Source organism: Triturus cristatus, chromosome 2_2, assembly GCF_964204655.1.
Source record: "Triturus cristatus chromosome 2_2, aTriCri1.1, whole genome shotgun sequence".
NCBI classification, from domain to species: Eukaryota; Metazoa; Chordata; class Amphibia; order Caudata; family Salamandridae; genus Triturus; species Triturus cristatus.
The window spans coordinates 669526202-669551108 of record NC_140582.1 but is presented as its reverse complement, the minus strand read 5'-3'; the positions used below and the strand labels follow the sequence as shown (position 1 = coordinate 669551108).

General features: G+C 43.9%; 1 protein-coding gene and 1 pseudogene across 4 annotated transcripts in view; both read right to left on the bottom strand.

Moving 5' to 3' along the window:
• WDR17 (WD repeat domain 17) overlaps positions 1 to 24907 on the bottom strand; it is a 1003384-nt gene that overhangs the window by 165479 nt on the left and 812998 nt on the right. For all 4 annotated transcript variants that reach the window (XR_014978161.1, XM_085641859.1, XM_085641857.1 and 1 more), the window contains 2 exons: positions 11918 to 12059; positions 11724 to 11826 (listed from right to left, as the gene is read on the bottom strand). Coding sequence is in view for 3 of the 4 variants with exons in the window: in XM_085641859.1 (XP_085497985.1) it covers positions 11724 to 11826; positions 11918 to 12059 (245 nt within the window). In the remaining variant the exon portion in view is untranslated. The remainder of the gene's footprint in view (positions 1 to 11723; positions 11827 to 11917; positions 12060 to 24907) is intronic.
• LOC146862635 (centriole and centriolar satellite protein OFD1-like) lies at positions 18653 to 21556 on the bottom strand (annotated as a pseudogene).

Genomic DNA, 24907 nt, shown 5'->3' with positions numbered 1-24907 from the left:
TCAGTATGATTAACTCTGAATGCAAATATCTTTGAGAAAGCTTCCGATTCCTTGACTGGAATGGAGGTTGCTGGAATATTGTCAGAAAAGGGAACAATTTTATACGTTCCATTTCAGCAGTCCTTCCTGTTATTGATTGACAGTCATTGAGGAGGGGCTCCATATCCAGGATTTTTTCAAGATTTCGAGTTCATACAGATTAAGTAGAGTTAGGTGTCAAGTGCATACTAACTGACAATTACATAATAACCGTTTACCAGCAGTATTAGTTATATATATAATGTATATATAAATAATATCTAGTCACAGGCATAGGAAGGCTCAAAACAGTAAAAAGTGTCTTAGTTGACAAAGCATTTTCCCAAGTGTAGAACAAATTGTCAGAGGTCGAACTGGGCATCTTTTCCTAAAGTGATTCCAAAGGAGGGCTAGAAGTTGGGACATTGTAACTCCCATGAGGAACAGTAAACAATGATAGCTGCATCTGATACCGCCTATCAACTGGTGGTTTTTTTCACTTAATAATCAAAAGCAGGGTATCTTTGGAATGTTGCTTCTGTCTTATGTTCAAGAGAAATGGCAAGGTTCCTGATTGCACAGGTGACTTAAGGTGCAGGCATTAGTTATGATCTGTCACACGAAATGCACGCCGATAAAACAAGGCATCTGTCTGAGTATTAGATTAATGTAGAAAATATAATTATTTCACTTCTCAGGTGTGACTACTGTAAAAAAATTGACCTTCTCAACATGTTGCAGAAAATTAGACAGAGATAAAACATGCATGGAATATATAGCATGTTGATACACTACCATTGTGAAAGAAAGAGATACATATATCCCTAGCCTAAAGGTGTGAATATGAAAGAACAACAGGATAGAGTACTGCATATTAAATCCAATGAAGTTTAAGAAAGATAAACATATATTTTTAGATTACCAATGGCCGAACTACTCTTAAGAAGATTTTTGTTGGAGCATACTGTTTAATCTCCAGATGTGTCATAATCCTAAAGGAAAATGGCAATTGTTTCAACAGTAAAACACATTGTTACCTAAAACTATATTTGAACCACTGCCAATCAAAATCTTTTTACATGTAAAAAAGAAATGTAAGCAATGTTCTTACACAATTGTCCTGCACTTGAACAGCTTTGAAAAAGAAACTGACATAAAAAAGTACAAGAATAGCAGTCTATACAATATTTACAGAAGTAACAGTTCAAAGTAACACATTGCATTCAGTTGTTGTTGAGAATTAAAAGAAAATGCAACTATTGTGTTTGTTTCTGCTTTCATAATAATGTGTGAGGGGAGCAGAGCAGACAATACTGGCAAAACTGACAGAACTGGCATCAGACATGATCTCCAAAGAATTTATAGCACTACGTATACCTGACTCTTCCAACAACAATTGCAGCTTACTCTAGTATACTTCAAGATCATGCTTGTTGGACCTGCCCGTTTTGCAGGGTTATCCCCAAACTTTTTGCCTTCCTTCTCCGTTTTTTCTGACTTTCTTTTTTGTTGGTGTTAGGACTCTGGGCACTTTATCACTGCTAAACAACCCAGAGCTGAGGACCACCAAGCGCAACTGCTACCAACTGGAGAAGAGATGATGTTCCACAAAGAACCCTACAGACAGAGACACCCACAAAACAGCCCTCTGCATCTATCGTCAGCACATCAAGGAAGCCAAGAAAGCAGCCATCACCACCCGGATTGACACAGCAGCCAACCACACTAAGGAACTCTTCAAAATAGTCAAGGAATTCTCCAACCCAACAGCCACTGAGAGCACTGCCTATCCCTCCCAAGAACTCTGTGACACACTCTCAGACTACTTCCACAGCAAGATTGCCGCTATCTACAGCAAGGTCAACCCCCAACCCAACAACCTCAACAACTACGACCTACCAGCGAACACCACCCAAACTATCACTTCCTGGTCGCCGCTAACACCTAGTCCACCACAGCCTTTATGTCTTCCATCCACTCAGGGGCGCCCACCGATTCTTGCCCCCACCCATCAACCTCGGAACCATCCCAATCAGCATGGAACTCACTAGCATCCTCAACACCTCCATCAACACAGCAACCTTCCAGGACAAATGGAAACACGCAGAAGTCAGACCTTTCCTAAAGATACCTTCCACCGACCCCAGAGATCTCATAAATTATTGACGAATCTCCCTGCTCCCCTACCTGGCCAAAGTTGTTGAGAAACCCATCAACCAACAGCTTACTGCATTCCTGGAACCAAACTACCTACTGGATGCCTCACAGGATTCCACGCCAGCCACAGCACTGAGACTGCGCTAATCGCTGCCACAGGCATCAGAACTCCATTCAACCACGGAGAAGCCATGGCCCCGATTCTCTTCGACCTCTCAGCGGTGTTCAACACCTTCTCGCACAACACCCTCATCAACAGACACTACAATTTAGGAATACAGCACGACGCATTTATTATTACATATAAGTAACCCCTAAGGTAGATACTAGGTAGTCCATTGGGCAGGGTGCTGTGTAAGTAAAAGGTACGTAATGTGCCTTTATGGTTTGCATGTCCTGGTAGTGACGAACAGCCTATTTTATTAGCACTGCTGTGAGTCTTACTCCTCTCATAAGCTAGCATTGGGAATTTCCTTATAAACTTTTGAGAGGTAATTTCTGACCAGAAAGGAGGAGTGACAAATCCTTGAATGGTGTGCTTGGATTTTACATTACTATATTTGAAATGCCACTGGATTCAAGCTACCCTGGCTGATGAAGGGTGACATACCAAGAAACCGGTCCCAGGATGCTTGTTTCTGGTCCAGGGAGGACCTGGCTTGGCAGTTCGGTCTGGACTGTTCCCATGAGGTACAGGGTCAAGACTGATTTGCAGATGGCTGGGTCCAAATTTGGGAGGCGTAGTGGGCAAAAGAACGATGGATTTAACCCAAATCTCTAGAGGAGAATGTTTGAATCATTCAGCATTCCGTCAATCATTTGTTGCAGTTACACTTTTAGAAAGTGGGCATTTCTTTGTGCTTATGACTCTTTGTGCTTTGGAGCCTATCTCCAATACACTTCTGGGCTGGGTGACAGCTTCACTTTGTACATAATTATTAGACAGCCACCACACAGGAAGGACTGAGTTTGATTCATCTACATACTGATAGTCTTCCTGGGTTGGGAGTGGTGGTTCGCACATAACATTTGCATAGGTTGTGTCCTGTCCTCACACAAAGGGCTGATTTACTACAACTGGGGAAGCCTAATTTGGAGACACCTGCCTACTTGTTGGGGTAATCTCTTGTTGCTCTGCATTCTGCCATCGCCGCCGCAGCTCCTGGGCTCCCTTCTGCTGCGTGTCTCCCCCGCCGCCGCCACTTCACATCGCGGACGAGAGCGGGGGGAGACTACAGCCCCCAGACTCCCTTACGGCCGCTGACGCCGCCAACGCGCCCAGAGGCGCTTAAAAGATCACGGCTCCCTCGGGGGAGCGGGAAGCCTAATTTGGAGACACCTGCCTACCTGTTGGGGTAATCTCTTGTTGCTCTGCATTCTGCCATCGCCGCCGCAGCTCCTGGGCTCCCTTCTGCTGCGTGTCTCCCCCGCCGCTGCCACTTCACATCGCGGACGAGAGCGGGGGGAGACTACAGCCCCCAGACTCCCTTGCGGCCGCTGACGCCGCCAACGCGCCCAGAGGCGCTTAAAAGATCACGGCTCCCTCGGGGGAGCGGGAAGCCTAATTTGGAGACACCTGCCTACCTGTTGGGGTAATCTCTTGTTGCTCTGCATTCTGCCATCGCCGCCGCAGCTCCTGGGCTCCCTTCTGCTGCGTGTCTCCCCCGCCGCCGCCACTTCACATCGCGGACGAGAGCGGGGGGAGACTACAGCCCCCAGACTCCCTTGCGGCCGCTGACGCCGCCAACGCGCCCGGAGGCGCTTAAAAGATCACGGCTCCCTCGGGGGAGCGGGAAGCCTAATTTGGAGACACCTGCCTACCTGTTGGGGTAATCTCTTGTTGCTCGCATTCTGCCATCGCCGCCGCAGCTCCTGGGCTCCCTTCTGCTGCGTGTCTCCCCCGCCGCCGCCACTTCACATCGCGGACGAGAGCGGGGGGAGACTACAGCCCCCAGACTCCCTTGCGGCCGCTGACGCTGCCAACGCGCCCGGAGGCGCTTAAAAGATCACGGCTCCCTCGGGGGAGCGGGAAGCCTAATTTGGAGACACCTGCCTACCTGTTGGGGTAATCTCTTGTTGCTCTGCATTCTGCCATCGCCGCCGCAGCTCCTGGGCTCCCTTCTGCTGCCTGTCTCCCCCGCCGCCGCCACTTCACATCGCGGACGAGAGCGGGGGGAGACTACAGCCCCCAGACTCCCTTGCGGCCGCTGACGCCGCCAATGCGCCCGGAGGCGCTTAAAAGATCACGGCTCCCTCGGGGGAGCGGGAAGCCTAATTTGGAGACACCTGCCTACCTGTTGGGGTAATCTCTTGTTGCTCTGCATTCTGCCATCGCCGCCGCAGCTCCTGGGCTCCCTTCTGCTGCGTGTCTCCCCCGCCGCCGCCACTTCACATCGCGGACGTGAGCGGGGGGAGACTACAGCCCCCAGACTCCCTTGCGGCCGCTGACGCCGCCAACGCGCCCGGAGGCACTTAAAAGATCACGGCTTCCTCCGCGTCGCGGGACGCGCGAGGGCGACGCCGGGCTAAGCCCGGGCAAAGGGCGGGCCCGTTTAAGCCCGTTCAAGACCGGGTAAGACTGGACTGGGCCACCCACCTTTATATTTGCTGTTGGAACTCTTGTGTCCCACTGTTGATCATTTGATATATTTGAAATTGATTGTGTGGGAGTGTTTGAGCACACTAGTACTGTTATGATGACTAGAGGTAGCAAGACTAAAACCATACCAGGGGTTACAAACGCAATTGGCCCAATTGACCAATATATTACTAGGGCTAACGAGGCAATCAATCAGGGTATGTCTCTGTTGGAACGCAGGGTGTCCCAGGATCTGGCCTTAGCTAGACGTTCCTCCCTAGGCCTTCTGGCATTAGCCAAAACACCTACTAGCCACGGGGAAATCAGGCCCCTAATTGAAGTCCCAGTGGAATTACACGGTGTCCCAAACGTGGTTGATCTCTCAGTATCACTGGCACTCTCGGACACACAACTAAGCGAGATGCCTGAGAAGATACTGCAACCAATTATGAGCCCAAGACAGGAGGTATTGACTATTGAGCAGTCAAGAGGGAAGAGGGAGGGCGCTGTTCCCAAACGGAAGAAGGCCAAGGTAGTGAACAAATATAAACTTACTAAAAAAATCCCAACTGCTCTTAAGCCCACTAAGAGTGCACTACCTCAGAGCACTTCTAGCAAAGCTGTAGCTGATACGACTCCCTGCTCTGCGATCCTTAATAATTCTAGCGGGTTGGATAGCTCTGGTGAGGGTTGCAAAGTTTGTGAGATAAATAATCAATTACTACTTCGGCTGGGTGAACTTATTAAGGTTCATCTGCAGCCCTTACAGCTTTCACTCTCTATCATAGAAAAGCAAATAGCTTCCCTGAATGCATCCCTTATGATCCAGACGAAGGTTGTCCCAGCCCATCCAGGCCAACCAAAAATAGCCAATACAAACTTAACGGCAGGGCCGAAAGCGCCTAGTATTACCCCTATTGGCCCCAATTTAAGTCTAAAGTCACCCCCTGCTCTATTGAAAAAGGGCAATCAGCCATGTGAACTTGCTGTCCATCCTACCATTACTACCATGGAATCTGCACCTGCTAAACAAGTAGGCCCCTTGCTCCCTAATACCGAGAGTATAGATATAAGAGGGCTCCATATCCATCTACCACCTGAAGCAGGCCCATATGTTGCAATTATGACCGGGGTCCCTAAGCTAAATCCAAACACTGAGGAACCGACACTGTCCTTAAAAAATAAGGTACTCCATTGGCTTACCACCAATAGACCGCTCCCAGCACACTGTCGTAGCAAGATTCTAATGGTGCGTAGGGTACCCTGGCTAGGTAATGAGATGAAATCGATCCGGGGAGATTGTGTTATAGTTAATTTTGATGACCCACGTACGGTTGACTATATTTGCCATAGGGGTATGTGGGATAAGACTGATGGCATAGAAATAAAAAGGCTCTCTTTCTTTTACCCTCCTATAAATAGGTATATTGATAACCTGGCTAGCAACCGGCCCCATATCAGTACGCGTGACAGTAGAAGGGAATGGGACGATTGGTATGTACAGGAAGCTAGAAATATAGCCCCCCCTGTAGGCTGGAAAGGTGCTCCAGTTACCAATAGATTCAGTTGTCTAGAAGCAGTGGATTGACCACCACTGCGATTAGGATATGGACTTGAGGGCATTAATCAATCTAGCACCAACATTTTACAACCTCTTGAAAGACCTACAATTAAGGAAAACTCTGATAATTGTTATAAACCTCTGGTTTCCCAAACTAATAATCAAGTAATCTTGCAACCTGTAGCTCTATGTTCCTCCCCTTCTTCTCACCCAGGGCTTATTGATGCCCAGTTTTCTTTTCCTGCTGAACCTAGTCAACCAGCCGTATTCCCGTCCTCTATTGACCACTTGGGCACTGTTATTAAGACTGCCCACGATCCTATGGGTAGCCTTAAGATTCTTAGCTAGAACTTAGCTGGCATCCAAAGGAAACTGAGCATCCCTGACTGAAATGTTCTAGTGGGGAACCATGAGATCTGCTTATTCCAAGAGACTTGGAGTCTGGAACCCCTATATCGAGTTGGCTATACTACGCATTTTGTTCCAGCAGTGCCACCTAGAAACGGGAAGGGTCGTCCTTCGGGAGGCCTTCTTATCTGGGTAAGCATCGACTTAAATTGCAATATAAAACCTAAGCAAATCAATAGCCCTGATATCCTAGGAATATCCTTGAGAGGCCCCAGTAGAGGCCTAAAGCTTGACCTGTATAACATATATGTTAGAGGTACCAAACATGGGTCTATGTCCCCGATAGTGGCAATCCTAGAAACGGAGCTTAGAGAATATACAGCTGGTGCTCAAGTCCTGGTGGCGGGTGATTTTAACTGCACCTATGAGCCATTACAGTTGGGTGACTCCTTTGACTTGGGCGAGGACGATGCTAGATGGGGAATTCCTGCTCTAACAATCCCCCCGATCAAAAAATGGTCTCAATGTGCGATCCAGCTCAATGCCCTTTCGTTGGAGTTTGGCTTACGAGCCACAAATGGCCGCACAATCTCAGACACCATGGGTGCCGCTACATATAACAGAATTAATCACACTTCAAGGATCGACTATATCTTGTTAGATTTTAAACTTTGGGGTTTGGTATAGGATATGGTAGTTTTACCCTCAGTTGAAAGCGACCACAACTCACTTTCCCTATCCCTTAAAAATCCTTGGATTAGTAATTTAATTAAAAACCCTTCCAAACTAACCCAGAACATTTCAGTCTCCGCATGTGGGAGACGACTAAAGTGGAATATAGTATCAGTGGACGAGACCAAACTCAATACTATAAATACTGTCCTTTTAGCCTCACAGACGAAGTTGGACAGTTTTGATTTGGCTTCGTCAAATCCTGGAAAAGCTACATCTGTTTTCGAGGAAACACTCACGATAATTGGGAATGTATTCCTGAAAAGGGAGTCCTCTTCCAAAAATGTGGTAACTCGAAATCCAAGAGCGACAAGCGAATGGTACACATCAGCTTGTAGGCACGCAAAAACTCTCTTGATTGGGGCTATAAGAAGTAAATCCTAAGTAGCTATACAACGAGCTAGAAATAACTATAAACAACTATTAGTTAGTGCTAAGAAGGACTGGGAAGAAGATTTTTGGTGCTCTCTAAAAGAGGCAAGCCATGGGAAAGATCCAAGGCGCTTCTGGGACATAATCAGGAAAAAAAAAGACCCGACTCTGACCTTATAACTTGTAATATCTCTAGTCAAGTCTGGGTCAACCACTTTGCTAAGCTGGACTCTTCCCCTTCTAACAACACTATTATTGGCACTCCCAAGGATGACCAGGAAAGGAAGGTGACTTCAGTAAATTGCGACCCCCTAACAAGAAGAGCTGAGTATGCTACTGATACAATTGATATTATTTTAGCACAAAAGGATTGGGAGCTAGACCTAGTAGACTCTGATTCCACCTTCTCCATAAAAGAAATAGAGTATGCCATTAGTACTATTAAGCCCCAAAAGGCGGCGGGGCCAGACGGTATCCCCGGGGATCTTTTACGTTCTGATGTCCCGAAATGGGCTAAATTTATTCACTGCTTGCTCATTGCAATTTCCAAGGGTGCTCGAATCCCCTCATCCTGGAAAGGGGCTGAGGTCGTACCCATCTTTAAAAAAGGGGCGAGGGACGACCCAGCTAACTATAGACCCATAAGCCTGCTGGACATAACCCAAAAGGTGGTCGGTAAAGTATTGTTGCTTAGAATATCACAATGGATTAGTGATAATAACTTCCTTTCCGACTACCAGGCAGGCTTTAGAGCAGGTACTGGCACAATAGAACAAGCATTTAGACTTCTCTTAATATATTGGAAGGTGGTGGTCATAGGCAAAGGCAGTCTTTATCTTGCGTTTATTGACCTGAAGACTGCCTTTGACCTCGTCCCTAGGGTGACTCTTTGGAGAGTGCTTGGTGACATGGGGTTACCCCATTATATTTTACGATTAATTGTAAGACTCCATGAAGACACTTTTGCTCAGATTAGATGGGGATCAGAAGGCGAGAAGAATAGTAGAATTCCGGTTGAGAGAGGGGTCCGTCAGGGATGTGTTCTTGCTCCCACCCTTTTTTCACTATATGTCAATGGAGTGGTCGAGCATCTGCTGAAAGATCCTTCAGACGAACCTTCCCTGGCGGGTGAGCGCATACCGACCCTCCTCTTTGCGGATGACACGCTCTTACTGTCTAAATCCCCGATGGGCCTCCAAAAATTGCTTAACAACTTCCAGCATTTTTGTGTACAAAGGGGCTTGATTATCAATACTGAAAAAAACAAGTTCCTGGTGATGAACCCCCCCCAAAAAAAATCTGTTAATTCCCCACAATTGAACTCCATACCCTTGGGGAGGGTGGATGTATTCGACTACCTGGGAATCCGATTGTCACATAATATGCAGTGGGCTCCCCATCTAAGCAAAATGTTACTAGCACACAAGAGGGTAACAGGGGCACTTTTGAAAGAGCAGCGCGCTTGTGCATCTAGACCTATTGCCCCTGTCATTGAAATCTATGCTGCTAGGGGAGTCAGTTCTGCTCTCTATGGGGCCGAACTCTGGGGCTCATATAATATTAGTGAGTTAACAAGATCTGAGAGAAAGTTCTATAGAGCGATTATGTCACTTCCTCAGGGCACTCCAATGATCCCGTTGTTGTTAGATTTGGGTCGCCAACCCATTAGCGATCTAGCAAAACTTCGCCCACTACTCTTATGGGCCAGGTTGTGGAGGGTCCCTGAATTGGCAAAATATGCAAAGGGCCTTTCCGAAGTAATGTCATCCCCGGGTGGCACAAGATAAAATGGCTGAGAGACTTGAAAGCCCTTTTATGTGATCTGGGTCTAAGCGAAGCCTGGGAGAATAGGTCTTCTCCTCCGAAAGCATTTTTGAAGAACTTATTTTGGAATTGGATCGCGACCCAGCGGAATACTAATAATGCCTTGGGCAGCCTCACGGAGGACTTCCTGAAATTCAAGGACTTACCATTCCGGGAACCATACCTAGATATCATCGAAAGACCCTTTGATAGGTCCCTCTACTTCAAATTTAGAACTGGTTCTCTTCCTCTTCGCGCGTTTACTTCTCGGTGGAAATCCAAAGATCAGTCCACTGATCTTTGTCCATTTTGCACGTTCAGAGAAGAGACTGTGGCACACTTTCTATTTGAATGTAAGGAGTATGCTCACCCAAGAAGCAGATGGCTAAAGCATTTGTGTCGCTTGTTGGGAACCAGCCACCATGCTGAAGCATTGCGCATTTTAATGTCTGACTCCCGCCCTTTTTATGCTTGTGTTCTGTCAAAATTTTTATCATGGGCATGGGCCATAAGAAGTAAAAGGCTAAAAATACTTGTTTAATTCCTTTTAAATATGATGATGTATTTATTTTTTTTACTGAAAAGGTACATTTTTAGATGAATTTATAATCAAATTTCTCTGTAAATTTTTAAATTGTGATGCTTTTATGATAATTTTTATCGAAATAAAGCCTTTTTGACTTGACTACTACAACTGATCGTCTGGATGCAGGGCTGGGCTGAAAGGGATTGTTGAGTACTTTTAAGGGTTCCTTTGAAGTCACCCCTTTATCAAAGACATTTTTGAGTATAAGTACTGAGCCTCTGACCCCATTATTTTAGACACTGAATGGGACTTGTAACCAGATGCATCAGCTCTACAATCTGCACATTGCCAGAAGACTGCTGTGCTGCCAGGAGGAACCACCATTTGGACTACTTGCTTTGTTATGCTGGCCTGCTGCCCATTGGACTGTGGGAAAGACTGCCATTCTGCAACTGGACCTTATGTGTTGCCTTCTCTGCCTGCTGCTCCCTGTGTGCCCCAAGGGCTTGTTGTATTTCCCCCAGTTCTTGCAAACTCAGGATCATAGAAGATTGCCTCACAGCACCTCTGCCCTGGGACTCTGTCTCTGGTGAGTCCAGCAGCCTTGTGCTGACTGCAGAGCCATGTTTGACTGCTTCCTGCCTTGCCCTTCGAGGAGAGGAGTTCCCTGACAGAGGATGATGCCTAGGTCAGAAGCAACCTTGGGGTTGACTGGGCCAAAAAGTACTGTGCTGTTTTTCGGCCATCTGCACTGCGCACTCACGGACAGCTGCATTTGGCATTCTGAATGCAGGGAACTGAACGAAGTCTCCCCGTGTGATAATGCATTGTGTGCCTCCTCCCTTTTTTCCTGTGGGACGTATCATGGGGGCACCTGTTCTCCCATTAGCATTGCAGGGTAAAACCTTGACGGAGGCCCCCGAGGGCGGCGTCAAACCGCTGCTAGGAACTGACATCACTCAGAAAGTCTTTGGATTACTGTATTGAAGGTGCTTCTGTGCCCATTGTTTGGTGCCTGATTACCACATAAAGTTGAATAGGAGCATAGGTGCACTGTGCTCTATGTTTGTATAGGTATATATTGTGATTCATGTACTTTTCCTTAACCTAACTTTTACATGCACTAATGGTATGATGTATATCGTTTTGGTCTTGCCATGATCAGGAAATCGAGCACTGTCTGAATAATTACATAGTGTGCAAAGTATTTATGATTAATTGGTTTTGGTTCTTGTTTTATGTACAATATAATCTATTTTTGCATAATCCTGTGAGGAGTCTGTTTTGTGGTGTATTCATTGTGTTACTTTAGAAATGTGTTGCACAAACGCTTTACACATTGCCTCTGATGATAAGCCAGCCTGCTCTGCACCAAGCTACCAGAGGGTGAGCACAGGTTATCTTTGGCATTTAACTGACTTTCCCTGACAAGAGTGGTGGGTTCTGCATGGCTTAGGTGCATACCCTAGCTAACAAGAAATCCCATTTCTAACAGTGCTTCATTGAAATTAAGATTCTATTTTATAGAGACAACACCATTAACGTGTCTGTCCAATAATAGTAATTACCACATAAAAATAATACAGAGGCAAAATATTACCAACCCAACAAACATTAAGCATACTCACTCACTACATTTATGCAGTACTAGTCTTTCAGTCCGAATATAGCTTAGAAGATCAAGAACTGGACAGATGGAGTCCAGAGTCCAGTCTGAACTGTTAATTTGTTCTGTTGAAAATAGAAAAGAAAAGCAGAGGTGAAAAAAGCCACCCACTGAATGATACATTTTGCAAATTACAAATTAAGTTTCAAATTTTACCTTTAACAAACTGGATTCCAATAGGAAGGGCCTTTTCTGGCTCTGTACTTAATAAATAATATTTTATGGCCTGAAATATATCTCCATCTGTGTGAGCAGCTTCGGCTAATTGTGCACATTCTTCCAATCCTGGCAGATTACACTGTAAATAAATACTTTGTCAATACAGAAGGTATTTATCATGTTTAATATGCAATAAAGTATGATATAACAACAAAACCCTTTGAGTTTTATTGATTGTTTTAAATATCTTTTGTAGCTTTCTACTAATGCAGTGAAGTATTGTACAGACACAACTTTTAATTAAACTTTAAACAGATAATTAAAAAAAATAAAACAGTCAACTCGCTTGAGGGAGGCAATTTCAGTTACTTTCTAGGAGTAGCCACTCACGCAATAAATAAAGATGCCTTTAAATTCTGTATTTATCTTGTCACATTTGCTGCACTTCAAGGACAGAGGTCAAATGTCAGGGTATGTCTTCTGACAAATTGCTGCTACTTTTTACCATGGGGATTGGTGTTTACAGACTCCTCTCAATTTGCAGTCATAGAAAGAAAAGTAAAGTGAATTATGTGAAAATCTTGCTAGGGTACAGAGAGTGTGAAATGAAAGTCTGCGGGATGTCATTTTTTTAAACACAAAACAAAATGTAAACACCTGTAAATTAACTATACACATTCAACATTTAGGAAAGCAAAAATTAAGTAAAATGTTTTATAATTCTGAAGTGCGATGGAAACAAAGATTTTAATAGATTCAAAACGCATCAAGACACTACTTGGTGATGCACAAATGATAAATATTCCCTTACACACGATCCTCACACATAATCATTTGTGTTTAATATTGTTTTATTAGTAAAACTGTATGTCTGAACACATTTAGTGGTCATTACAATGGAAAATGTGTTACCTGTAAATGAAAATGCACTAGCACACGATGCTTCAGTTACATAAAAAATTGCCTGCTTCGTGTCCAATAAAGGAAGGTGAGTCACGAAAGTCTGTCGTTCTAAAAAGTGAGTCGTGCTTCTAAAAAGTCTGGGAAGCACAGGCCTAACATTCTTTGTGTCCGCATACTAGGGGCCCTGTTTACCAGGTTGTTTGTTTTGCTCTTGCACCTCGGGATATGATGCAAGAGCCACGCAAACCTTAAGTCAGATTTATGAACCATGCAAGTCCACTTTGCGTGACCCTTTGTGGCTCATAAATCTGGAGTAAAGCAATGCAGTGCCATGGGAAGGCGCTGAGTGGGTGTTTTCATGCAACTCCCATGGTTTTTGTATCTTTCTCAGATTTATCAGAGCTGGTAAACCTGGGAATGCGCCAAAAAGATACGCCTTCCCAGGAGAGGAGTAATGTGGAGAAATATCTTTATTTCTCCTTGTTACTTCCTCATTCTACGTGTGCTGCATTCTGAAGCACACATAGGTAGAGAAATATTCCTCTCAGGATTGTTTTTGTGCAGGAAGGTGCAGCTCCCTGCACAAACAAATCCTGTATGCAACGCAGGGTTCCTTGCACCATGGTGCAAGGCGGCCGGCATTGGCTCTAGGCTGCCAAAAGGGCATCAGCAAAGAAGAAAAGGTAGAAATGCGCCATATTGCCTTAAATACGGCACATTCCTGCCCTTTCCCTGTCACCCAGTGCAGCAAGGTAACATGCAGCGCTGAACTGTGTGACTATTTCATAAATGGGACCCTCGGTTCTCTACAAGGAGTATGGAACAAGTATTCATCAACTTTCCTGAACACAATTTTAATTTAGTTGCCATAGTTTAGTGTTACCTTAGTTTGATAAGCAGTGTGTATATCTTTTCGTGATCCTATTTTTGGTATCCTGCAACAAATCTACAAGTGTTTATCAGAAGTTATGGTCTTTTATTTTTGTACAAAACGGAGAGGTTGTTTTCTTAATCAAGGGTGTTTAAATAAAACAAACATAACTGAAACTGAAAAAGAAATGGGTTGTACATAATCGGAATTGTAATACATACAAATGCACACACCTATTCTATTTTCTAGTTACATGTGTCACTTTGCTACATAATAGTATGCAAATTGAGACACGTTCTAAATAAACACTTTGGGCCATATGTATCAAGCCTTTTTCCCATTTGCAAATGGGCAGATTCTCAGAATCTGCCCGTTTGCGAATGGGAAAAAGCCTTTTGGGATGTATCATCCCAAAAGGCCATTGCAAAATAGAGAATCGCAAAATTTGCGATTCTCTATTTTGCGAATGCAATTAAGGAATTGCAAATTGCGATTCCTTAAATGCAATTCTGGAAGCACCAGATATGTGCTATTTGGCCTTAAGGAATTGCAAATTACCACCAACTTCAAGTTGGTGGTAATTTGCGATTTTCTTTAAAAAAGCACTTTTTTTTAAAAGTGCCATATGTCGCACATACATGCCCTTAGGGCATGAATATGCGCAAAATGTGCACACATGTGCACACATTCTCTAATTGGTAATCGCAAATTGAGAATGTCTTCCCATTCATTCCTATGGGCCTCCTATGGGCCTCCTAGCCCATAGGAATGAATGGGAAGGTAATCCTTATTTGCGAATCTCAATTTGCGATTCGCAAATAAGGAATATGTAGGATTCAAAAAAAGTTTAGCAAATCCTACATACATTGCATTTTGCGATTCTCTAATTGCAATTCGCTAAAAATCGCAATTTGAGAATCGCAAAACTCTTTTCTGATACACATGGCCCTTTGTTCCTAAAAACAGCAGATCAAAAGGCACAGTTTTACAGCAACAAATAAACTTTATTCTATTCACAACTTCATTCCCTCGTCCGGAAATAGCTCACCAGAAATTATCATCTGCCTCGCAACGAAAGGGTAGCAATGCTGGCTGTTAGTGAAATGTTCCCAGGTATTCTTGCCTAGAACTGTTGTCCAATTCTTGTTCCTCAATATGCAAAATTATTTGAATGTATGTGTCCAGTGGGTTTGCCATCGGATTAGTAGAAAGTTATTCATATTTACGAATTTCACTGACCATCTTCTCAGATTAAATTTCTTCTTTTTCACTTCATCTCTAGAAGAATGTTCTCTTAATCTCTTTTTTGTCTCCAGCTCTTCATGTTCTTTTTGTCCACTTTCAAATGCATCTTGTCTTTCTCTCTATCTTCTGTCTTCTCTTTTGCTTCTATCTTCCTCCCACTTTTAAACCTCGTCTTCCAGATTTTGCTGTTCAGTGTGAATTTGACCAATCAATGGTTTCTGATGCTAAGTGGCATTGGCTGGCAAGGTGGAAACGACAGGGCCACTGTTGTCTTTCTTCACAGACGAATGCGAAATGTAACTTGTGAGCTCCTCCGGAAGGCCTCTTAAGAATTATTAAAGAATCAGACTTTTCAAAGTCATCCTGATCTAACTTCTGGGACCACATTTTGGTCACAAAACATTAATACATACCATAAGAAATCGGTAATTGGAAGAGACGCCCCTAAACACACACTTTCCAAATTCAGATTTGTTATGTTATGTTAAATGTTATGTTAAAGTGACTTGTTAAGCGCACATACACCAAACGGTTTCTTGGCGCTGGGCTGGGACAGTTTCAGACACTAGACAGTGAGTTTTATTGTAAGCCTGGGAGAATAACCATGTTTTGGGTAGTTTCCTGAACTGGATGTAGGAAGTGGCCAGGCGCACTTTCAGGGGGAGAAGGTTCCAAAATTGAGGTGCCAGGGTCGAGAACCCTAGGCCCCCATATTTCTTTTGTTTAAAGGAGCTGGAAATCAGCAGGTTCTTATTAGAGGAACGTAAGTTGCAGGAGGGAGCATATCGCTGTATCTTTGAGGCGATAAAGGCCAGGACGTGTCCAGAGAGGGCTTTTCTAAACAGTACAGCCTAACTTGAAGAGGCAGCTTTGGGTTGCAGGGAGCCAGTAGAGGCACTTCAACAATGGTTTCACATGGTGGTGCTTAGGCTGACCATGAATAAGCATGGCCGCTTGGTTCTGCACCAATTGTAGCCGGCGTAATTGGTATGCTGGAATACCAGCATACAGGGCATTTGCATAATCAATACGCAACATTACCAGGGCGAGGACAACTTGGGTCAAGGCTTCGGTATTCACAAATCTACTGATTTTCCGAATTCTCTGCAGATGGAAAAAACAAGCGGAGACCACTGAGCTGATCTGGGCATTCATAGTAAGATCATTGCTGATCACACTACCTAGGCTTTTGACCGAGCTGGCTGGGAGTGGGGGACACCCAATAGTGGGGGCCAGAAATTAGAATTCCAGGGATTGGCTGGGCCACCGGTGAGAATCAGCTCAGGCTTGTCGGGATTTCATTTGAGCTGGTTGACGTTCATCCAGTTGCTAATAAAATTCATGGTAGATTGAAAACTCGTAACTGATGATGGGGATGAGTCAATATTAAACACTAGCTGAAGGTCATCGGCATAGTTAAAAGTTACGACCTCTCTCTTTCGAAGGGCCAGAATCAGAGGTAAAATGTACAAGTTAAAAAGAAGGGGTGAGAGGGAGGAGCCCTGCGGAACTCCGCAAATCAGTCCTCTTTTTTCAGCGGAGAAGCTAGCAAGACGGACTGTTTGGGAGCGGTTGTTGAGGAAAGAGGTAATCCACTTCAGCACCAGACCCTGGATCCCAGCACAACCGACACAGTCGATCAAGAGATGGTGATCGACCGTGTCAAAGGCGGCCAACAAATCCAGGAGCACCAAGGCTTGAGTGGTGCTCTGGTTGGCCCCCCTTCTTAATTCGTCTACGGCTGCCAAGATAAGATTGCTCTACAAAGGCGCTGAGACAGTTGACGACGTGCGCTTCTAAAATTTTTCCCAAATATGGCAGCAGAGATATGAGGTGATAGTTGCTAGGTATCGAGGGGTCGGCGCATGGTTTCTTCAAGATAGGGACAACCTCCATGCTTTTAAATGAGTTGGGGACAATACCTTGGGCAAGGGAATTATTTAGAAGCGATAAAGAGGGGTCTGGGCAGTGCAGAAAAACTTCCCGAAGGATGTGAGGAGGACAACTGTCCGTAGGGGAACCGGAACCGATCTTTTTGAGTAGGGCAAAGAAAACATCTTGGGTAATGAAGGGAATTTGAACGAGGTGAGAAGGGTTAGTGTGTTAGCACGAGGGGTCCGTAGGTGACATACTAGCCTTAATGGTGGCAATTTTCTCAATGAAAAATGTGTTAAGGGAATCGCATACGAATTGTGATGGATTGGGTTTGGTAGTGACACGATCTGGTTTGGCAAGTTCATTTACTATGGAGAAGATATCCTTAGCTTTGTTGGTTGATGTTAATATTTTAGAAGAAATATATTCTGCTTTGGTCTGGAGGATAACGCTTTTGTAATCACTAAGTAAATATACGAAAACAATCTTTTTATCGGGGCAATAATCGCGTATCCCCTTGCGTTCAGCCTGGCGCAGAGCCAGTTTCTTTGTCTTTAGGTCATCCGAAAACCAGAGTTGAGCATCATGGAGCCTCTTGTTTTTAATTTTCCTCTAGAGGGCAATTTTGTCTCTGGCAGATTCCAGCCAGGTGTTGATGGTTTCAGCCTGACTATGAGGGGATTCCTAATGGGTAGTGGGGGATGAGGCGGTTAACGAAGAGCAGAATCCACACGGCTCCAGTTTCTGGCCATAAAATTACCTGAATAGGGGGCTGTAGTTGGGGGAGTACTAAGGAAAGAGAAGGTAATAGAATGAGGGTCCGACCATGTACAAGGGGAAATCAGACGATTGGAAATTTCCAGGTTAGAAGTCCAAACCTGGTCTAAGATGTGCCCCTTTATGTGGGTGGCTACCTCTACATGCTGGGTGCAGTTCATTCCTTTGAGAAGATCGGTGAATTCTACAGAGCAGGGGCTTTCCCGTACATCATTAGGCCAGAAGTTAAAATCACCAATTATCAGAATTCTAGCATGGTTGACAACCTGTTTGGCGATAGCATCGCCCAACAGCTGAGGAAATGTGGGCATGTGGAGTGTGGGTCTATAAAGTATAGCACATATAAATGAGGAGTGGTGGGATTCAAATTTAAGCAAAAGCCTATCAACTAAGGGAATACCTAATGTTACTAGTGAGATAAATTTGTGTTTCTGTAGTATTATAGCTGCGACCCCTCCTCCGCCTTTGCCCGCTGGTCTATTGGCCTGGAGGATGTAATAATTGTCTGGGATTGCTGCAAGAATGTCCGGGCTAGATTCCACCGTCAACCATGTTTCAGAAAGGAGAAGAATATCCGGTTTATTCACATCTAAGAGATAGAAAATCTCAAGCTGATGTTTCACCATAGAGCGGGTGTTTAAGTAGCTGATTGAGAGTCCCTCTTGCAACTGATGTGTAGAGGTAGTGAGCATTTGTTGGGGTTTGCCATTATGAGGGGGGCTCCTGACCCTGTGGTTTGTGGGAAATTTCACGGTAGGGGTCCCTATGGGTCAGGATCTCAAGCTTAACTAGTTTGTGCTGGGTATGGAGGTCAATAGCCCAGTTCCCCTGTAGTAATTTTAATTCAGATGCTGAGTAGCGTAGGTTATTGTTTCCTAAACCCATTTAATGATTTGGAAAACCTTTTCCGAAATGTTAAGTAAGTTTAATACATTTCGAAAAGTGCTTTAGAGGTCTAAAACCCTTAGATGTATCAAATCTAAAAGTTTGTGACCTTTAAAACTCAATGTACATGAGGCCCTTCATTCTTAACCTTTTTGGGCAAAGGTGGCGTTTATGTTTTACACTGGAAATTCCTCTACACTTCTTTTTTTTTTCTTCATGCAGTTTTTCTGAAAGTGCAAAATTTTACATCGTTTGCTTGTCTGCTTTTCTATTTCTATATGCCTCACAATATTTTGTCTTTATTTCTAACCCTCCTTAGCATTAATCTCCTGATGCTGATGAATCATTTCAGCGACTTTCCTTTAGCAACTAATCAAGCAGTATGACTTCACCGCATAAGTCTTGATAAAGATCTGACATTTCCTTTCTAGATGTCTCTTTCTCTTCCAGTCGAAATTTGGCAATCTCAATTTCTTCAAAATAATATACCTTTTAGGACAGTCCTTCATGGAAATGGTGTTTAGTTATTTCTTTTCAATACGTCACTAGTTTTTCTTCAAATGGTTAGAATTCGATGACACTTGGGATAAATGTCTGCAGCCTGTTCATTGATCAGGTGCAGTTTTTTAATTACTGGTTCTCTGCAAGGAGGTATATTAACAAGAATCTATCTTCTGTTATATTGTTAATTATTTAAGGCCAGAGACTTGTATAAAGTAGATTTTTGTTGGCTTTCATCAGATGCAGAAGATATCATATAGCAAAAGCCCACTTATTTTCCCACCCAAAGTCTGCATAGAAAACCAGGAGTGTGTATTGCATCCAATGTTCCCCAGAGGATCAGCCATCAGGGTGTTTAATGCTCTCAGAAATCCAGAAACAGGGATTTTCAGTTCATGGAACAGTAGGTTATTCAGCTGGATTTTAAGAGTGTAGAAAAAATGTCTGTTTAAAAAAAATAATAATTACATCTGTTTCCATAGTTCATCTTGGGACAAGACTTGTATTTCATCAGAAGACAGTGTGTTCTGTCAAAGGGTTCTGCTGGTCACGTGAGGGAATGCAGTGGTGGTCCCATGCTTAGTTTTACAAATGTAGAGCTTTGCATCCTCAATTATCAGACAATGTTGCAGTAGATAATCGCTGAAAAAGTTGCGAATAAACAACTGACAGAGCACATGAACATGAACAACCTGCTACAACCCTCCCAGTCAGGTTTCAGAAGGGCCCACTCAACAGAGTCAGCACTGCTTCTGGCCACAGAAGCACTGAGAAAGCATGCAGACGAGGGACAAACGGCCGCACTAATCCTGTTGGACCTTAGTGTGGCATTTGACACCGTATCTCACAAGCTACTCTTCCAAAGACTCGAAGCTTGTGTCATCAAACGAGGTGCACTGCAATGGCTGACATCGTTCCTCTCCGGAAGAAGCTTTCAGGTATCACAACAAACACACTTATCAAAGAGTTTTCCCTTATCCCAGGGAGTCCCACAGGGCTCAAGCTTAAGCCCCACTCTATTAAATCTTTATGTAGGGCCACTGGCAGAACAAGTGGAATAACACAATGTGACGATAGTGTCCTATGCAGACGACACGCAGCTGATTATGCTGTTGTCTCAAAATAAGGATCAAGCTGCTATCTGTTTCTCCAAATGTTTAGTAGAGGTGGCAGAATGGATGTCTAACCACTGCCTCAAACTAAATGGGAGTAAAACAGAGGTAATGATTGTGGGCAAGTCACCAACCATCTGGTCGTCGGCATGGTGGCAGGAAACTCGAGGCCAATTACCCACCCAAAAGCAGAAGTAAAAAATCTTGGAATATGGTTTGATGACAAGCTGACTTTCGACAACCAGATCCGCAAAGTAGCTGGTAAATGCTATGGGGCCATGAAAATACTTAGAAAGATCCTTGATCTGCTCCCTGCTACAGCAAGGAAAACAACAGTGCACACAGTAATAACCTCCCAATTGGACTATGGGAATGTGTTATACCTTGGAGCTACAAGGAAAGGATTGGCCAAACTACAAAGAGTACAAAACACGGCGGTGCGGTTGGTACTTAATCTACCAAAAAGAACAAACACAAAGAAAGCATTGGTAGGACTACACTGGCTGCCAATAGAAAAAAGTTACGTTTAAGGTAATGTGCCACTGCCATCGCATTCTTGCACAGAGCAGCCCAAGGTACCTTCAACCACTTCTAACCCAATACACCCCAGGACGAAATTTAAGATCTATGGGCAAAGCCCTAGTGACGGTACCTAAGATACACAGAGCAAGAATGGGGTCCCGCTCCTTCAGATACCTAGCAGCAAAGACATGGAATACCCTACCGATGGCCCTAAGAATAGAGCCATGTGAAAGCAGATTCCGCAAGCAATTGAAAACCTGGCTGTTTGCCGAAACAGACTAACGTCAATTAACAGGTAGAACAATACCCCCTGCTAGGTTAGCAAGTGATGACATAACTTCTCACAACACGATCCGATGTCTCAGCACGGGGACACACCGTTGGTGTAACCAAGCGCTTTACAAATGGAATAAATAAATAAATAGGTAGAAGTTTGCATTCAACGCTGCATACACTTGCTGTGCCTTTCCACAGGAGCAGAGAAGAACACGTTACTTAGCTTTGGTAATATTTTTCTGATGGATATTATGACTCCTGCAGATTCCTTTTTCAAGCCTGTTACCAGGCATTGGAGTGGATACAGAAATTATTTCATAGCCATCCTTCATCACCAGCCTCACATAGCAATGCTTGGAGTTGACAATTGCGGCTCACGGCTCCCCCAGAAATGATGTCCTGACCTCCATGTAAGTAACTTGCCTTCTAATGGATGAAAACATCAGCAAATCTCTTACTTTAACACTCCCAATGGAATACAAAAGGTGAGTTAAGTATATTTTCCTTGTACAAGGACATCCTGCATCACTGCCCTAACAAATTGAGACTATGCATTGCTTACCATCTCAAGGCCATAATGTTTTGAGAAACAGAAGAAAGAAGACCAAATAGCCACTCTACAATTTCACTGAACCGATCAACTCTAAGAAGTAGCGATTCTGCAACCATGCCTCTTGCAGAAGGAGCACTGAACCTCTCTTGAGGGGACGTCTGAGCTAACCTATAACAGTTGTCATCATCAAACTGGAAATAATTTGCTTTTGAGCAGTGCAACCCATCTTTAGCCCTAAAAGGATACAAATAGGTTATCTTTCTTCTGAAAATCACTGGATATACAAATATAGTAATTCAAACGCCTTCTGGGGTCTAGCCTAGGAAGTCTTTTTTTTATCTTTTGGGAGATAAGGTGGAGGAAAAAAGCTGGAAAAAGTCTGAGAAACATCTAACTCTGATACTACTTCAGACAAAAGAAGGCTTCCCATTGAAGGATCACTATATCCCTATGGAGTGCTTTAAAAGGATGAGAAGTGAACAGAGCTGAAGTTCACTCTCTTCTAGCCAAAATAATAGGGAGTAATGATGCTACCGTCTCACAAGTAACTCTAGATCACAAGCACACACAGGTTTGAATGGAAACCCATCAGAAAGGACAATATCAAATTCAAATACTAACAAGGAGCATAAAAGGGACTCGGGAGGCACCTTTATTTTTAAATACCTTAAGAAACCTACTAACTAGATGTAATCCAAACAAATTGCACTCCTCTGCCAAAACCATCTATTGCAACAGCTAAAAAACATTTAACAGTACTGATATTAAGCTCCTTCTCTGCTAAAAGAACAGCATATTTTAAAAATGCCTGCACCTGCTATAAGAAATTAGATTATCCATTGAGTGGGAGTAAACCGTTCAAGCAACAACCACAATCCTTGTCAGGGTGAACCACAAAAATCAGTAAACTAACCTGTGCTTAACCCTCTGGCATCTTGGCACAAACGCAGGAAGGCTTAGCTTAGAGGAAATGGGTAAAGTATGTATGAAGCAGGCAAACAGTAAGAAAGTGACAACATAACACAAGAAAAATCCCATAACAAGCGAGAAAAATAGAGTACATTAAAAAAATTAAATGATACCAGAACAACAAAGAATCAGTAGAGTTGGAGATATGCAATTTAAAAGTTTCCAGTAAAAGTAGTGCCAAAAAATGCAAGGCCAACTGCCATGGAGCACAGGCCGGGTACAGGCCTGAGTTCAGCCCGCTGGCAAGTGTACCTGGATGTACTTGTGCTGAGATGTGAGGTCCTGTGCAGATGAGGTCGCTGATCAGGATCTGCAAGGAACTGTGATGTAAGGTCCTGAGCTGAGTCACATCGCTCTGCATCAGTTCCGATGGGACAGCTGATCAGGAGCTGCAAGGTGCTGTGATGCAAGGACCTGCATCACACTGTGTAGGTTCCTATGAGGCCGTTGATCAGATAATGCGATGTGGTATGATAACAGGTCCTGCGTCGAGTAGCGTCATGCTGTGGCCACCAATGAGAAGATACCAAGAGTCCAGGACCTGGCGGGGCACCTCTTGTGGATCAAAACTCACTGAAGTAGAGGCCAGCAGCAGGGCACAGGCAGGTCAAGTCGGGTCGGGTCGGGTCTGGTCAGCTGAGCAGATGCAGGACAGGTCTCTGGAGCTTGTTATATCTCTGTAGGTCACATAGGAGGCAAGCCACTCTAGTGGTCCTGGTTTCAAGGAGCAGGTCTAGGCTTCCATCCTTAGGCAGCAGGGTAGTCCACCAGCAGCTTGGCTTGGCTTGGCTTGGCTTCTACTGAGTATTCCACAGGTACAGAAGTTCTCTGAAAAGGTGGTTCAGGTAGGTCCAATATTTCTACCTGATGCCAGCCTTTAAAGTAGGAGTGACATCCTTGCTACTCCCACATCTGATTCTGGAAAGTTCTCTCCTGCCCCACCAAAGCTCTAAATAGTCTGAGGTGAAAAAGACTAGTGTCAGGTCCCTTTGTGTGTGTGCTGGAGGCAGCCCTTTGAAATATACGTGGGGCAGGGAAAAGCTCCACCCCATCAATCCCAGTAGATTGGCCAAACCTGCCAATTCCTAATCCCCCTTTGTCTCACTGGGAAGAATACACATTCATGTGACCCAGGCAGCAGGCACCAAATGGTTAGGTCAAGAAAATGCAAACTTTCTAAACGTGGCATTTTCAGAACTGTGACTTAAAATATGACTTTACCATTAAAAATGATTTTACATTGGAATTCATTTAGGTCAAAACTTGAGTTAGCACCTATCAAATGTAAGGTAAACCAATGTTATCCAAGGGGATAGATAGGCCTTGCAGTAGTAAATAACTCATCTAGGGTTTTTTTTTACTGCCAGGACATTCTATAAAGGATTAACCCTGACCATGTGGGCTGTTTATGACCTATCTTAGAGGCGACATATGTTTTAAAAAGACACGCTTAGTTTTAGCGCAAGGTTTAATTTGCCAGGTCGAACTGGCAATTTTAAAACTGCACCACAGACTCCAATGATAGGCCAAAGACATGTTTAAAAGTGCTACTTAGCAAATGGCACAGTGAGTGCTGCAGGGCCACAATACAGTAGCATTAATAAATAGGCCAATCAGGTGTGAGTTAATAGCACTAGGTTTTAGGGAGAGAGCACAAGCACTTCTATCACTAGTTAGCAGTGGTAAAGTGCACAGCGCCCTAAAGCCAACAAAATCAAATTCAACAAAACAGGAAGGATGAAGGTAAAATGTTTGGGGGACTACCTCCTAAGTGTGGCAGGTCTCACACCTGCAATGTATTAACAAAATGTTCTGAACACAAAGGTGCAAATACAGACCAGCTGCTTAAAACACCACTCTGTTTGATGGTCTAGGTGTAGCTAAAATAACATCCATCACGTCCCGAAAAAAGCACTAGGATAAAAACGCTAACCTCTTAAGTTCCAAGCTCAACAATTGGAAATTCACACAGAGTCCCCTAATTGATACATCATTCAGTAATAGTACTAATAATACTTGCTGTCCTAGGTAGGAAAACATCTAAGTAAAATCCCACTACTATAATATCATATGAGATTGTCATAGAAAGCCTGCTCAGAAAGTCTGCTGTCCTGTTCTCCTTCCTCCTTAGAAGAGCTGCTGTTAGGCCAGTCCCTCTGTTGTTGGATCTCTAGCAGAGTTTCGGAGATTCATTACACAGGGAACATGTAGTGAAAGAGCCACGCTTGTGGATTGGCACCCTATGATGACCTCCAACTACCACCATTTTAACTGACTTTAGTGTGTTATTTTACCCTAGCCTTAATGTAGGATGGTCCTGCATATATCTGCTTCTCTTCTATCCTGTAATCTTGCTGTCTTTCTTTGACATGGCCTCATGTCATACTGCTTTCTGACTTTACCTTACTTCAAAATTTTCTGTGTGCACAGTGGTGCTGGTTAGTTGTGTGGATGAGAATTATAGGTGCTGACTATTGCCTTTGACAGGGCCTCATGTC